Source organism: Paroedura picta, chromosome 3 (genome assembly GCF_049243985.1).
Source record: "Paroedura picta isolate Pp20150507F chromosome 3, Ppicta_v3.0, whole genome shotgun sequence".
NCBI lineage: Eukaryota > Metazoa > Chordata > Lepidosauria > Squamata > Gekkonidae > Paroedura > Paroedura picta.
This window is the reverse complement of record NC_135371.1, coordinates 165467923-165484080: the sequence shown is the minus strand read 5'-3', so window position 1 is coordinate 165484080 and position 16158 is coordinate 165467923. Positions and strand designations below refer to the sequence as shown.

Genomic DNA, 16158 nt, shown 5'->3' with positions numbered 1-16158 from the left:
AGGCCGGGGCCAGGGGCAAAAAGTCCCTGGTTGTTGTTGTCATCATCATTATTATGCTATCTGTGCTGCAAACGTTTTCTTGCACTGTGTTAGATGCACACACATCAGTTATTTCAAATGAAAAGTATCTACTGATCAGTGTACAGATTCCAGGCCCACCCTCCGCCCCACACCCCCCCCCCCCACCTCCCCAGTTCCTTTGCGGAACAACCAGCCAACAATCTGATTCTTCGAATAACAAGATTCTCTGGTTCTTTCTTGGCAGAACATGAATAGCCTGAGCTGCAGGTACGACACAGTAAACGAGACCAACGTTGTCATTTGTGACCTTGGCAATCCAATGAAGGCAGGCGCCAATGTGAGTATGCCACACTCCATGCCAGGGTGGGCAATCTTACTAGAACAGGTTTGCAGAACTGCCCTAGAGGGGTGGGAGAGCCCTTGCAGGGGTGAAGGAATGCTTGTCTGGGGTGTGGGAACAGCGTAGAATGTCTAGGGGGCACGACTGCCTCATGGGAAGAAAGGTTTAGACTTAACCAGTGTCCCCTTCAGGAAGCTGAATACCACCCCCAGTACCAGCTGAATAGAAGCAAGGCAGTGACTCATGCAGAGATGCAGTGAGCACTCTCTCCTGTATGGCCACACTGGAATGACAGGAACCCTTAATTAATTAATTTATTCATTTCTTGTGGCGCACTAATCTTTCAGCGTTTGGTTTCGGGATTATTGGTACACGGCAGCTCTGGGATACCACTTTGGCAAGTGGGCAGCATTTTCTACAATGGGCAAATAGGACGTTCCAGTTTTGGTATAGTTAGAAACAGAGGAAAACAGAGCTGGAAGGTACCCTGAGGATCATCTAGTCTAACCCCCTACACAATACAGGGAATTCATAGCTACTCCCCCAGTGACTCTTGCTCTATGCCCAGAGGATAACCAGGAAGGAAGGGAGCCTGAGCCTTTCTTGTCTGCTTGACCACATCCTAGCCTTGCTTCCTTGTTCTCACCTCACCACTGTGAATTGGTGAGAAAGGCACCACAGGTCCGAGATCCTCACTCTCCTCTTTTCTGCTTCCCTCCTCAGCTGTGGGGTGGCCTGCGCTTCACTGTGCCTCGCCTCGCCGATACAAAGGAGTCCATTCAGTTTGACTTCCAGATCCAAAGGTAAGAAAGACAGGGAAGACTCCCCAGACATCCTTCCGGGCTGTCCCTCTTCTCTGTCCCCATAGTGACTCCCCGACCTAAAAGTCAAGGAGGTCTGGAGGATCATTGTCCATGGGGTTGCGAGGGGTTGGACGCAATTTCACACCTAACAACAACAACAACGACCTAAAAGTGCAAGGTCAGCTCACGGACAGTTCTAGCAATCAGGCATCATAAGAGCCTAACTTGGCGTAGTGGTTAGGAGTGCAGACTTCTGATCTAGTGAGCCAGGTTCGATTGTGCACTCTCCCACATGCAGCCAGCTGGGCGACCTTGGGCTCACCAGGCACTGATAAAACTGTTCTGACCAAGCAGGAATATCAAGGCTCTCTCAGCCTCATTTACCTCACAGGTAATATCAGGGCTCTCTCAGCCTCACCAGCCTCACAAGTGTTGTGGTGAGAGGAAAGGGAAGGCGACTATAAACCGCTTTGAGCCTCCTTCGGGTAGAGAAAAGCGGCATATAAGAACCAACTCTTCTTCTTCTTCAGTAATCTCAGGGCTCTCTCAGCCTCCCCTCCTCACAGGGTGTCTGTTGTGGGGAGAGGAAAGGGAAGGTGACTGTAAGCCGCTTTGAGATTCCTTCAGGTGGAGGAAAGTTGCATATAAGAACCAACTCTTCTTCTTCTTCAGTAATATCAGGGCTCTCTCAGCCCCACCCACCTCACAGGGTGCCTGTTGTGGGGAGAGAAAGGGAAGGCGACTGTAAGCCACTTTGAGACTCCTTCGAGTAGAGAGAAGCGGCCTCTAAGAACCCACTCTTCTTCATAAACCAACCCAAATCACATAAATTATTTGTGCCGTTTGTGACTCCCCTTCTGTACCCACACAGCATGCCTTCCACCCTCTATACCTCCCCTCTTCTCCAGTTCAGGATTGCAAGGTGGCCTGGCTATCACCCGTTACAGAGGCATCGGGAGACAGGGTAGCCCGGTCTCATTTTATATCTGCCTCACTCAAACACTTTGTGAAGCCATTGGGGTCGGGAATGGGTGGGTGGGTGGATAGGATAGGTGGGTGAATGCTTGGATGGATGTTTGGATGGGTGGATAGGATAAGTGGGTTCCTGCATGGATAGATGGATGGGATAGATCAGGGGTAGTCAACCTGTGGTCCTCCAGATGTCCATGGACTACAATTCCCATGAGCGAATCCATCAAGGCCTTAAGGTGCCTCATACTAAATCAAGGTCAGTATCATCCATCCAGAATGGCAGTGACTTTCCAGGTGTCTCCACTAGACGCAGGGGTAGTCAACCTGTGGTCCTCCAGATGTCCGTGGACTACAATTCCCATGAGCCCCTGCCAGCGTTTGCTGGCAGGGGCTCATGGGAATTGTAGTCCATGGACATCTGGAGAACCACAGGTTGACTACCCCTGGGATAGATGGGTGGATGGATGGGTATACCAATATTTTCCATGTGTGGGTATAACAAAAATTTGAGTCCAATGCACCTTTTAAGACCAGCAAAGTTTTATTCTAGGCGTGAGCTTTCATGTGCATGCACTCTCCCTCAAGAAGTGTGAGGAAGTCTGAGGAAGTGTGCATGCACATGAAAGCTCACGCCTAGAATAAAACGTTGCTGGTTTTAAAGGTACCACCGGACTCAAATTTTGTGCTGCGGCTTCAAACAGACACAGCTGCGCACCTGAACTCGTGTCTACATGTGTTCCGTTCCCTGAAAAACACAAAATGGTGCAGAGGGAAATGAGATACTTATTAGTTATAGAACCCCTGTGTGTTTTGCATATAGCTTTGTCAGAGTATCTTTCCCATTCTTTTTCATTCTGTTCTCTTACATGCAAAACATTCTAAAAGATTTCCCCTGACGAAAGCTGTATGGGAAACAAGTAAGGGTTGTATAACTAATAAATATCGCATTTCCCTCTGCACCAATTTTATTCCTTTTTTTTTTTGCCCTGGTGGGCCTCCCATCCTTCCATCTTTCCCTGAGAAACACAGCCCCCGGATTCCAACCAACAAGGAGTTGACTTTTATTTATGGGTTGCACATAACGCTATAGAAAGTCAGGTAGAAGTTAGGATGAACTTGTGAACTGTTTCCCTGTTCCAGCAATGGGGATCCTTTGTTAGAAATGGATTCCAGCCAGCCAGCTGTAAGCAGCTCTTGGCCACTGTTTTGCTCTGCCGGGGCCCCCCCTCTGCTCCCCCATGATTGCCCTTTTCCAACCGCCTCCCCCCAACAGTGCATCCGTTCTTAGTGGTCGCTTTTTGGAGAGGCGGAACCTAGCCGGTCCATCACACTCCCCTTTCACAAAGAAATCTGACAAAGTGCCCTCTTTCTAATGAAGATTTTTCTGGAGGCAGCCTTCCCCCTTCCAAGCTGCGGTCCAGCTCTATAGCATCTCTCCCCCTCCCCAGCTAAACCTTGCAAGAGACAGAGGGTCACAGCTGTGCTGTCTTCTGGAGAAGGTTACCATTTCTGATCTTCATCGTAAGGAATCTCTGGGACTTTCCGCATGTCAGTCTGGAAAAGACTGTCTAAAGGCACTGAGTGTGATTTAGTTGGGTGTCCATACTTATGAGTGAGCCCCCCTGGCTTGCAGCTTCTCGTGAATGTCTAACACAGTGGTCCCCAACCTTTTTTATCACCGGGGACCGGTCAATGCTTGACAATTTTACTGAGGCCCGGGGGGGGGGTAGTCTTTTGCCGAGGGACATGGCCACCTAAGCCCCTGCTCCACATGCTTTCCCTCCGGTGCCCCTGACTTCCCGCCGCCCGCTGGGGGGTGCTGCCAGCAGCAGCTGCACAGTGCCACGCCGAGGGGGAGCCCCAGCCATGGCGGCTGCTGGAGAGCACCAAAGGTGAGCCGGAGGCAGAGTGGCAGAGCAGCCCCCGAGGCAGCAGCCGGGAAGGAGGACGAGGAGCCACAGCGTGGTACCAACTGAACCATGGACTGGTGCTGGTCCCCAGACTGGGGGTTGGGGACCGCTGGTCTAACATTTGAAGAAGGAAACAGCCACCACAGGCTCAAGTCCTGACCAGAGAATCCTCCTAATGACCTTTTGCATTGAAGAAGAAGAAGAGTCAGTTCTTATATGCCGCTGTTCTCTACCCGAAGGAGTCTCAAATCAGCTTATAATCACCTTCCCTTTCCTCTCCCCACAACAGACACCCTGTGAGGGAGGTGAGGCTGAGAGAGCCCTGATATTACTGCTCAGTCAGAATAGCTCTGTCAGTGCTGTGTTGAGCCCAAGGTCACCCAGCTAGCTGCATGTGGGGGAGGAGCAGAGAATCAAACCCGGCTCACCAGATTAGAAGTCTGCACTCCTAACCACGACACCAAGCTGGCTCTTGTTTTGTTAGCTTTTCGGATGATCTCAGCAATATCCACTTTTTAGGCAAGATCTTTTAATCAGGAACACCTTGATGCAATACCTAATCAAAGTTGTAAACCCCAAGCACAGGAGATCTTCACCTTCCTTCCTTACAATGCCATACCCTCTGCAGACTCGAGTGGGAAATTTGATGGACTCCCAGTCAAGGAACGGCTCTGTATTTGCAGTGAGGGTCAGGATGAGACCACAGAACACGTCTTATTTGAGTGCAGATTCTAGAATCCTATTCGCACAGGTGCATTAGTACCAACATTTATAGTAGCGATCCCCAACCTGTAGACTGCGGACCACATGTGGTCCTTCGACTAAATGGAGGTGGGCCCCGAAGGATGCCTCCCCCCCCCCCGGCCCTTTACAACCCACTTCGGGTGTCATTGTCTCCCATCACTCCCAGATGGGACTATCTCGTTGCAGAGAAACAAGCTCAGGATTCCCATTGATTTGTCATTGTCATGAGTTAAAATTTCCATGAAAATAAAATGTTCCTTATGTTCATTGTTGTGGCGTGTCTGTATCTTATTTTGAAGGGATGTTTAAACATTACCATAGCGATCAAAGAGCGTTAGGGCAGTGGTTGAGAGTAGAGGAGTAAACTACCCCCCCACACACACCGGGCCTCAGTAAAATTGTCAACCATTGAGTGGTCCCTGGTGATAAAAAGGTTGGGGACCACTGATTTATAGGATGCCCTCACAGCCTGAGAAAACATCGCCTGCAACTGTTGTTATCAGATTCAAACAGTCTTCTAACTAACAAAGTTGCAGGATTTGCTTGGCTGGCTTCTAGAATAAGGAAATGTTGGGTCACTAACATATAGCCGTTCTAAGTATACCTATGTTTTTAGGCTAGTAGCTTTTATGGTGTGTTCCTTAATTGTATATTTAGTTTGTATATTTCAATTGTCTTACTGCTATAACGTCTCGTTTTACTTTTGCATTTTATTGCGGTGGTCCCCAACCACCGGGCTGCGGCCCCCTCTCCCCGCCCACCCCCCGCAGTAAAAAAACTTCCCAGGCCGCAAGCTTGCGGCCTGGCAAGCTTCTTACTGTGGGAGGGGGGGAGAGGGAAGCAGGGCCGTGCATGCGTACATGCTCAATGTGCAGCTGAAAACGCACATGCGCGGAACTAACACGCATGCGCAAAAGTGCCGCGCATGCGTGTTTTCAGCAGCGCATGCACGGCACATGCGTTCAGGCAATCGCCCTCCCTGCTGCCGCTGGTCCCCAGACTGAAAAAGGTTGGGGACCACTGTTTTATTGGCCTGTGACCGCAAAATAAATATTAATTATTGATTGTGAGCTTTTCGTATGCTGTACGACCTCCCCAAGGTCTCGCGTGACCGTGCCTTGTTTCTCCGCAGCAAGAACGCCAACAACTCCCACAGCGAGCTGAAGTCTCTCCCCCTGCGTGTGGAATCTCTCGTCCATCTTACGACTCACGAGTGAGTGGGATGCCCTGAGAAAAGGGCTGTGCTTAAGGTCTGAGCAAGTGGGATGCGGGAGAACAGTCTCACCTGCCCGTTGTGTCCTCCAGCCTGGAGACTGGAAAGAGATAAATTATAGGTTATATTTGTTTAAATAGCTACATGCCGCTTTTCTCCCCAATGGGCAGAGGTGCTCGCAGTAACGTTCTGACCGTAAGATTCCTGGGATTTGAATCTGATGAAATCCTAACTGAATAGGAAGCTATTTCATTGGTTGTTGTCGTTATTCACAAAACGTGTGCTGCCTTTCTACCCACTCAAGGCAGCTAACAATTAAACAATATCTGTTCCACTATATATTTCTGGTAAGGCCTAGGAGGAGGAGCTGGTCTCATGGCTTAAGTGCCACTCAGTGCTTAACACCCACTCAGGGTGGCTGTCCCACCCCTGAGTGCCTCCTCCTTCTCCAACCAGCTTTCCTGCCTGTCCAGCGGCCAGCCAATCGCCTTCCTTCCCCCCTGACCACCCCCTTCTCCTTCCACTTCCCTCTGAGGCTTGGAGGCTGCAGATCCCTGCCACCTGAGAGCTGCCCCTGCCAGTGAGTTCCCTAAGAGCTGCCTGCAGCCTTTCCAGGTCCTGGGGGGAGGGAGAGGCCATCCATAGGGTTCTTCTACTCCACCCACCCACCCACCCCCAATCTAGCATCCGTTGTATTCCTTAATGCAATGGGCTTGGTTCCTCATATTAATATAAGAATAATTTTCTGAAAACCAACCTTAAGTTCCATATTAAAAAGGCATAAACCATTCATTAAAAGGTAAGGCCAGAAGGAAGAATCCAATGAGGGAAAGCCAGACAGAACAGAAGAGTTTTCACCCTCGGGTGGAAGACGGTGACTTTCCCAGGGGAGAGGGCTCTGTAGTTTTGGTGCAATGATCCAGAAGGCCCAGAAAGTTGGGGGAACCTCAAGCAGTGTCTAGGAAGATGGCCTTTTAGTGGTAGGGTAGGTTCACACAGGAGTAGGTGGTCCTTCCGGTAAATCTCGACTTACTGAACACTCTGTCTGTCCTTCCAACAGAGTATCCAAGCCAGACACTCTGGGTCTTCCAGGTTCCGGCTGGGCTCCAGGCCGAGCGGTACTACGAGAGCAAGATGTGGGGCCCGGCATGTGTCATGTCTATGAGGTGAGTGTCACTAGCTTGGAGGAAGGTGCTGATATGCCTGGGAGTTAAAATCATAGAATCATAGAGTTGGAAGGGGCCATACAGGCCATCTAGTCCAACCCCCTGCTCAACGCAGGATCAGCCCTAAGCATCCTAAAGCAGTTCATGTCAGGCTCACATTTAGAAGCTTCAGGCCCTTCCTTGCCTTCTCGTCTCTCTTCCCCCCTGCCACACAAATACAAAATATGCCACTTTCTGTAGCTGAAGAAGGGTGCCCTTCATGTCGGGACTCCTTTCATTTGCTCTACTTTCCTTTCTGGCTTCCTCCCAAAATGTCAGGACACCTTTCTCTTACAGCGACTCTTCATCTCATCCCTAGTTAGGGAAAAGGCCGAGATGTTCAGTCTCCACTGCATCTCCACTTCTGTGTGGCACCAGTAAAACCAGTGATCAGCTGGTGAGGAGCCAGCTCAGGGCCTAAGCCAAAGTGCATCTTTCTAAACCGGTCAGACAAGATTATTTGAACAGCCAAGAAGGATCCATAGCACTATATGAACCGTGGGGACAAGATGTGAGCTAGCAGGGACAGGAAGCATCTCTAATTCCTGTGTGAACTGGGGAGGACAGGAAGCATCGATATGTGGGGAGAGAAGAATTGGCCATGGTGTTATGTGAGCTAGGAGGACAGGAAGCATCCATGACGTTAGGTGAGCCAGGAAGCATCTGTAGAGCAAAATCAGCCATGGGGAGGGCTACTTGGCCTTGCCAAACCTCTGTATCCTAGTTGCTGAGGGAGTAATTGTGGACAAGCGTGGTGACCTTCAAGCCCTGCTTGTGGGTTTCCTGGAAGCATCTGAGATAGATGCAACCGGGTGGGCTTTTGGTCTGCTCCAGCCAGGCTCTGCTTATATTCTTCCATTGAGCCCAATTCTCTGTCCCCAGCATGCTTGCCTATCCTCCTCGGATCATTTTCTTCCTTCCGGGGCTTCACTTCTACCCTCTGGGTGTGGCTCCTACTCTCCCTGTTGAGCCTTTTCTTCTTTTTGCCCTACAGTTCGGGAACAAGGGTCCGAGCGCCATCAGCGAAGGGATCTTGGATGTCAGCTGCCCGATCCGAACGAACGGCCGAGACGTGCAGTACGTCACCCGCTACCTGGCAAGGGCCAATTGCTCCTCCAACCACCCTGTCAACCCATCTCGCCTCCAGGTAATGAGGAATAAGGCGAAGAGAGGGGCGGTAACCGGAGAGGAATGGACAAAGATGTGGCCTGGAGGGGCTGGAATTCCAACAGGGGGGTGGCTTAATACAGAATGGAAAGGACAGAGGAAAAGAAGCAAGAATGTCTTTAAAAGAAAAACTGCAGTTAGGTTCAGAGGGTGTGCAGTAGAACAGATCCGACGAAGGGGAACCCGGGGGGGGGGGACCCGATCCCTCCCCCCCAAAAAAATCTTATTGGTTCTATGGTGCTCCCAGACTCAAATCTAGCTTTTTAACTGCTCTATGAGAGCCAGTTTGGTGTAGTGGTTAGGAGTGCGGACTTCTAATCTGGCATGCCGGATTCGATTCTGCACTCCCCCACATGCTGGGTGACCTTGGGCTCACCACGGCTCTGATAAAACTGTTCTGACCGAGCAGTGATATCAGGGCTCTCTCAGCCTCACCCACCTCACAGGGTCTCTTGTGGGGAGAAGAACGGGAAGGCGACTGTAAGCCGCTTTGAGACTCCTTCGGGTAGGGAAAAGCGGCATATAAGAACCAACTCTTCTTCTTCTTCTTCTTCTTCTTCTTCTTCTTCTTCTTCTTCTTCTTCTTCTTCTTCTTCTTCTTCTTCTTCTTCTTAGTAAACCGACTGCAGATCCAGGTTCAACCGTCTTCAGACAGCTGTAGTACACACAACCAATTAAAACCGAAACCTTTAGGGCAGTGGTCCCCAACCCTTTTCAGGCTGGGGACTGGTGGCAGCAGGGAGGGCGATTGCCCGGCCGCCCATGCGCAGCTGCGCAATGCGCATGCGCGGCCCTGCTTCCCTCTCCTCCCCTCCCACAGTAATAAGCTTGCCGGGCCGCAAGCTTGCGACCTGGAAAGTTTCTTACTGCAGGGGGGGGGGCGCGGAGAGAGGAAGCTGCAGCCCGGTGCCAGGACCTTCACGGCCCGGCACCGGGCCACAGCCCGGTGGTTGGGGACCACCACTTTAGGGCACCTTTAGGAATGATCACATGTATTCCTGCATCAGTGTGGGCTTTAGTATTGGTTGATAATGGCAAACCTGTTACAGACTTGTTGTGTGAGAAGAACAAAAATGAAATGGTGGTGTATGGTTTTGAGCATTGTGGAGTTTATAGAAAAAAGGAGTTTTATTCCTTCTATATAATAATAGTGTAACTGATAAGTAAGTTGACTTAAAATTGGCATAGATAAAACCAGGATCCTTTCCATTTCATTTTTATGAATCTTTTCTCTCTTCTTTTTCTTTCTCTTTAATATCTATCTGCACCCAACATGGTGTTGTGATTAAGAGCAGCAGCTTCTAATCTGGCAAACCGGGTTTGGTTCCTTGCTCCTCCTTGGGCTGGTCACAGTCCTGATAGTCCTGTTCTCACAGAGCAGTAATATCATGGCTCCCTCAGCCCCATCTACCTCACAGGATGCCTTTTGTGGGGAGAGGAAAGGGAAGGCAGTTGTAAGCCATTTTGAGACTCCTTCAGGCAGTGAAAAACAGGGTATTAAAAACAATTCTAAAAAAAAAAGCTTTGTTTTCGTGAATCAGGCCTCACTTTGTCTGATACAAAATAGCAAATGATGATTTTACACTGGCTATTCCCTGCTAGTCGGCTGATGTAGAACAGTGAAACTGGGGAGGGTACCAAAGTTCTTTTTTTTGGGGGGGGGGGGGGGCTTGAAAGCACGGAGCACTTTTATTTATTTTATTTATTCTTTGATTTATATACCGCCGCTCTCAAAGACTCGCGGCGGTTTACAATGAAATGGTAAAAGCGCAGAACCCTTAAAATCTCCGGCACATTAAAACACCTTAAAAGATGGCTATTGGTTTTGTGACAAGTGCTGTGAGCAAACCTCTGTGTGTGTGTGTCCCCCCCCTCCCCTTGCTGTTTAGCTGGACCCACTCCCGACATCTTTTCCTGGCCAAGATCAGCACTATGTCCAGAGGCATGACGCAGGCTGGAGCAGCAGCACTGCAAGGAACGGTTTCACTCTGGTAGGTTTGGCTCCTCACCTGTTCTCAAATGGACCGTCCCCTTCCTGACTTCGTTGTGTGGGGCTCCAGCATGTCCTCTCTTTGAGCGCCGCCCTCCCCTGTGTCCGTTCAGGAGGGGAGGTGGAGTTCCCTCCACCCATGTTCCCTTCACAGCAACCCTGCAAAGGGCAAAGGCAATTGAATCATAGAATCATAGAACCATAGAGTTGGAAGGGGCCAGACAGGCCATCTAGTCCCACCCCTGCTCAACGCAGGATCAGCCCAGAGCATCCAGGATAAGTCTCTGTCCAGCCACTGCTTAGAATCATAGAATCATAGAGTTGGAAGGGGCCAGACAGGCCATCTAGTCCAACCCCCTGCTCAACGCAGGATTAGCCCTAAGCATCCTAAAGCATCCAAGAAAAGTGTGCATCCAACCTTTGCTTGAAGACGGCCAGTGAGGGGGAGCTCACCACCTCCTTAGGCAGCCTATTGGCTCACTGCAGTCCAGTGGCAGAGCAGCCCTGCATTTCGTTCCTTGCTGAGGCAGTCCGGAAACTGTTTCTGGCCATTAACCACCTTTGAGTGGGCTCAGCTCCCACCTTGTGTCTTTGGGGGCAGCAGATGGTTAGGATGAGGAGGGTGAGGCTCCTCCCCCCCCCAGAATCTCCCCTCAGTATTTGTAGAATCATAGAGTTCGAAGGGGCCTACAGGGTCATCTAGTCCAACCCCCTGCACAATGCAGGAACTCACAACTACTTGCCTACCCACAGTGACCCCAGTTTCATGCCCAAATGATTCCCCCACACGGACCAAAAATCTCCGGAATAAGTCCGGCATGGAGGAAATTCACCCACCATCCCACAGTGGCGATCAGCAATTCCCTGGGTATGCAAGGAAGGGCCACAAGAGACAAAGGCTGGCACATCCCTTCCCGCCCACCACCCACAATCTGCCCAAGTTCATAAAATCAACATTTCTGTCCAATGGCTCTCTAGCCTCTGCTTTAAAACTTCCAAAGAAGGAGAACCCACCCCCTCCCAAGGAAGCCTGTTCCACCGAGGAACCGCTCTAACTGTCAGGAACTTCTTCCGGATGTTAAGCCGAAAATTCTTTTGAATTAATTCATGCTTTTCTTGCCTTGCAGAAATGCAACGGGGACGATTGCTTCCAGCTGAGATGCCACATGGGGGCGCTACAGAGGCAGGAGAGGGCCACTTTGCACCTCTGCTTCCGCATCTGGGCCAAGAACTTCCACCAGGTAAGAGCCGGGCTCCTACTCTGTCAGTTTCCAGGCCCTGCTTTTCACTTTTGGGGGTTGAATCTCAGTTGTGGGCCTCAACAGCCTTGCATCTGAGAGAGCTTACTGGATACCACCTGCTGGCAGCACCCATGTCCCCTTGAGACAACTTACAGCGGTTGTGCTTGTCCAGGGCCCTCCTCCCTCTCCTGAACTGAGTCTCTCTTCTCTGATCCTGCGCTGTGGATTCAGGAGGCAGTGAAGGATCCCAGGGTGGCTTTTCCCAGAGGGGCACCCTGCAGAAGAGGTCTACGCTCCCCGCCCCAGGTGTTCCTCCATTGCGCCTGTTCTCATCTTCTCCCTGCTCCCATTTATTCTCTTGCAGCGAGAAAGTTACCCTCAGACCGTCCAGTGTGAAGCCACCTATCACGTCCAAAGGGTGCCCTACAGGATCCAGCCTCAACTACTCCCCTCCGCCCCCGTCAAGGTCTGTATTATCCCCTGGTTGGCTTCTGGTTCCTAAAGATGAGAGGTCTGCCAGCCCATAAGAGTTACTATTCTGGATCAGGCCCATGTCTGTCCATTTCAAAGAAACATAGAGCTAGAAGGTACCCCCAGGGGTCATCTAGCCCAACCCCCTGCTCAATGCAGGAAATTCACTGTCGCCTCCCCCAGAGACTTCTGAATTTCCCAGTGACTGGGCATCCAGCACTGGACTTCCCGTAAAGATTATCCAGATGCCCCTGAGAAACAGGGCATGATGGGAGCAGACTTCTCACGTTCATCTTTGACCTCCAAGATATAGAGGTATACTGCTTCCGAACTTGGAGGTTCCATTTGGCTTAAGCCGCTTGACCAAGAGGTCTAGTTGGTCCCCTTGCAATCTGCGATGGATGCCCGACGTTTGGCACTGCAGGTGAATGTCTAAAGTAAATATTTTCTTCCTTTCTGCAAATAGGTGTCAACGTCGCTATACTGGGCCAAAGCAGAGACCAGCCAGGGAGTTCCTCTCTGGATCATCATCTTAGCCATTCTGATTGGACTACTGCTGCTGGCTTTGCTCATCTATGTACTATATAAGGTACGGTGGCTGGGAGGGGAGGCGCAGGGTGATAGACGGGCTGGGAGGGGTGCTAGATCTCTGAAGGGCCAGATGCCTGTCAGGGTTGCAATGCCTTGCGTGTGGCAAGAAGATGGTCCAGTTCTCTGTCCTGGACTCTGCTGAGCCTCACCATTTCCCTTCTCTATGTATTTAAACTCGGGTCCCTAACATGGTGCCCATGGGCACCACAGTGCCCACTCACCCTTCTGCTGGTGCCGGCCAAATGTTTTTAGAAAGCGGAAGGGGCCAAGTGGGGCTTTTGCCCATCAAGGCTTCTAACTGGGTATTGGGAGATTTTCAGAAAGGTGGCTTTAGCAGCAGCTGCCATCACAGCTTGACCCTGTGACCAAAGGTCAACTGCTGCTATTTCCTGGCAGTCATTTTGTGGCTGCATCCGCCTCACGTCCAGATGCCTCTGAGAAAACAGGGCATGATGGAAGCAGCCATCCCATGTTTCACCTGTGCCATCCAAGAAACCGATAATCGGCCTCCGAACTGGGAGGTTTCATTTAGCTTAACCTTCCTCTGGGTTGGCCAGCCTCAAAAGGACACGATTGACCCTCACAATAAAACTACAGGCCTTTCCCTTTTATAAGCAGACCCTCTTAAGACTGTTTTATTTAGCTGAATGTCTCCATGATACCAACAGATGTAACCAAGACCCAGACATGCCCAATTTTCCTGATTCCTTCTGAATTAGGATTTTGGTTTTGTGATGGAGAATTTGGATCTCTCTGTCTCTCTCTGTCTCTCTCTGTCTCTGTCTCTCTCTCTCTGAAAACTAGGCAGCCAGAATCTACAGAATGCCTGAGATTAAAACATGTAGTCTGAAAATTTTGTGGATTGTTAAAACTGGCAAGATGGATTCACAGAAGCATCTCTGTCCTGTATTTCTAATTACAATGAAATCTCGGATTTTCTAGGCATGGGTGTTCAAGAGTCAGAGCTCCTGAAAATTTAGTTGATCTCTAAGGTGCTAAAGGACTCGAATCCAGCTGTCCTATCACAGACCAACATTGCAGGCTACCCTCCTGGAGTGTTTGCTAGGAATGTCTGTTGTGAGGACCTGTTAGAAGAAAAAGGGTCTTCAGCCCAAGGGACCTTTTCTGTGTGATGGAAGTCCCTGTCATCTATAAGAACATAAGAGAAGCCATGTCGGGTCGATGGCTCATTTAGTCCAACACTCTGTGTCACACAGTGGCCAAAACCCAGGTGGTATCAGGACGTCTCCCAGTGGCTTTAAGAACATAAGAGAAGCCATATTGGATCAGGCCAATGGCCCCTCCAGTCCAACACTCTGCGTCACACAGTGGCCAAATCCCAGGTGGCATCAGGACATCCCCCAGTGGCTTTAAGAACATAAGAGAAGCCATGTTGGGTTGGGCCAATGGCTCCCCCAGTCCAACACTCTGTGTCTTTAAGAACCTAAGGGAAGCCATGTTGGGTTGGGCCAATGGCCCCTCCAGTCCGACACTCCGTGTCACACTGGCCCAAACCCAGGGGCCATCATTAGGTCCACCAGCAGCTTTAAGAACATAAGAGAAGCCATCTTGGATCAGGCCAATGGCCCATCCAGTCCAAAACTCTGTGTCACAAAGTGGCCAAAACTCAGATGCCATCAGGAGGTCCACCAGTAGCTTTAAGAACATAAGAGAAGCCCTGTTGGGTCAGGCCAATGGCCCATCCAGTCCCAACACACTGTCACACAATCCCAGGGGCCATTAGGAGGTCCACCAGTGGGGCCAGAGCTCCAGAATCCCTCCCACTGTTGCCCCCTAACTACCCAAAAATTAGAGCAGGGGTAGTCAACCTGTGGTCCTCCAGATGTTCATGGACTACAATTCCCATGAGCCCCTGCCAGCACCGCTGGCAGGGGCTCATGGGGATTGTAGTCCATGGACATCTGGAGGACCACAGGTTGACTACCCCTGATTTAGAGCACCACTGCCCCGGACATAGCGTGCTGCCTATGCCTTGCAGCTCCCAGCCCTTGACGGACTCTTGCTTTGCTTCGTCTGTTTCTCCAGTCTGTTTGGGAAGCTGCCTATGCTTGCCGCTGCTTCTTTGCCATCCCCAAACCCTGACCCGCTCTCTCCGTTTCCTTCGCAGCTGGGTTTTTTCAAGCGCTCCCTCCCTTACGGCACAGCGATGGAGAAGGCTCAGCTGAAGCCACAGGCAGCCTCGGAGGCCTAGCAGGCCCAGCGTCGCCCTCCGCATGTGTGTGTGCTGTGCATGTGTGTCGCCGCTGCTACCCTGCAACGAGGCACCAGGACGGCCCGCAGTGAGCGCAGGGGCGGGGGAGAGCGGCGTCCACGACGGCGGGGCAGAGACGATGCGGTGCCACCAACACAGGGCCCCGTGGACTGCGGCGGGGCCCAGCAAAATGCCCCCCTCCGCCCGTCGGAGTGAAGGGGCCGCTGGACCAGCCTTGATGGCCCCCTCTTCCCCCAGTTCCCTGGGGCTCGGATCTTACAAACACACTGTGCCCTGGCCGAGCGTTGCAGTGGGTGTCCGTTCCCAGCCAAAGGGAATACTTGAAGCCGCCAGAGCGGCCGGTGCTGGCCTGATCTCAGGCCCCCTACGTCGAAGCTGTCTGTTCCGTCCGCCCTTGGGGGTCGCCAGGGTGCTCGTCTGGACAGTGCCCGAGCTGCCAGACCCCTCCGAAACGCGACAGCTCAGCCGAAGGAAGAAGGGAAAAAAGCACAAATCGCCTCCCAAACCCGGGTCTTTCTCCTCCGCGGACCAGGACGGAGGGTCTCGGGCTCCCCTTCCCGTCTCCCCTTCAGCCCGGTTCCCGCGGGGGAGGACGTGGGACAGAGACTGAAGCTGGGGAGCTCCCGAAAACGCCAAAGATTTGCCACGTTGAAGGAAGCCAAGCCATCGCCCGGTGTCGGCCCGGACTTGCCGACGGTCTTCGCACTGATCTCCGGAATCCGCTAGAGATTTTATTTTTCAGATGCCACTTTAATTATTAAAAAAAAAACAAAACAGACAAAAAAAGAAATGAGGAAGCTGCCGCCGCCTCCTAGTGGTGGAGGTGAGAGTTGCTGTTTTTAATTTAAGAGGTCCATGTGCAATAAAAGCTTCCACATTTTCCATTCTGTCTTTTATTTCCAGACGCAGCAGCAGCTGTGCATGATTGGTTTGCTGCAGAGATCAGTCAAGGGTGAGGGACAAGGGGCTGTCCGGATTCAGGGAGGCATTTTGGGAGCCCAAATTTTCAGCTCTCTCAGAATTCAGATACTTTTGTTTGGCTAAAATTTAATCATAATCACACTCTTGGCAACGTGCTGAGTCTTTGATTGGCCTTCACTGGGGGACAGTCCCCCAACAGGGTGATGGCAGTCCCCCACTGAGGGCCAATCAGGCGCGCTTCCCTGCCCCCCTGCTCCTCCTCTGCCGTGCCTCTTTCAGGCACTTGGCATGAGGAGGAAGAGATTGCAGGAGGTAAGATGGAGTGTTGGGAATGGT

The 16158-nt window shown here is 51.3% G+C and overlaps 1 protein-coding gene across 2 annotated transcripts in view; it reads left to right on the top strand.

Moving 5' to 3' along the window:
- ITGA5 (integrin subunit alpha 5) overlaps nucleotides 1-15783 on the top strand; it is a 90015-nt gene extending 74232 nt beyond the window's left edge. For both annotated transcript variants that reach the window (XM_077329255.1, XM_077329256.1), the window contains 10 exons: nucleotides 266-358; nucleotides 1085-1164; nucleotides 5923-6003; nucleotides 7064-7169; nucleotides 8203-8355; nucleotides 10265-10366; nucleotides 11493-11606; nucleotides 11971-12072; nucleotides 12544-12666; nucleotides 14797-15783. In XM_077329255.1, coding sequence (XP_077185370.1) covers nucleotides 266-358; nucleotides 1085-1164; nucleotides 5923-6003; nucleotides 7064-7169; nucleotides 8203-8355; nucleotides 10265-10366; nucleotides 11493-11606; nucleotides 11971-12072; nucleotides 12544-12666; nucleotides 14797-14880 — 1038 coding nt within the window. In that variant the 3' untranslated portion in view covers nucleotides 14881-15783. The remainder of the gene's footprint in view (nucleotides 1-265; nucleotides 359-1084; nucleotides 1165-5922; nucleotides 6004-7063; nucleotides 7170-8202; nucleotides 8356-10264; nucleotides 10367-11492; nucleotides 11607-11970; nucleotides 12073-12543; nucleotides 12667-14796) is intronic.
- Nucleotides 15784-16158: the final 375 nt, after the last annotated feature.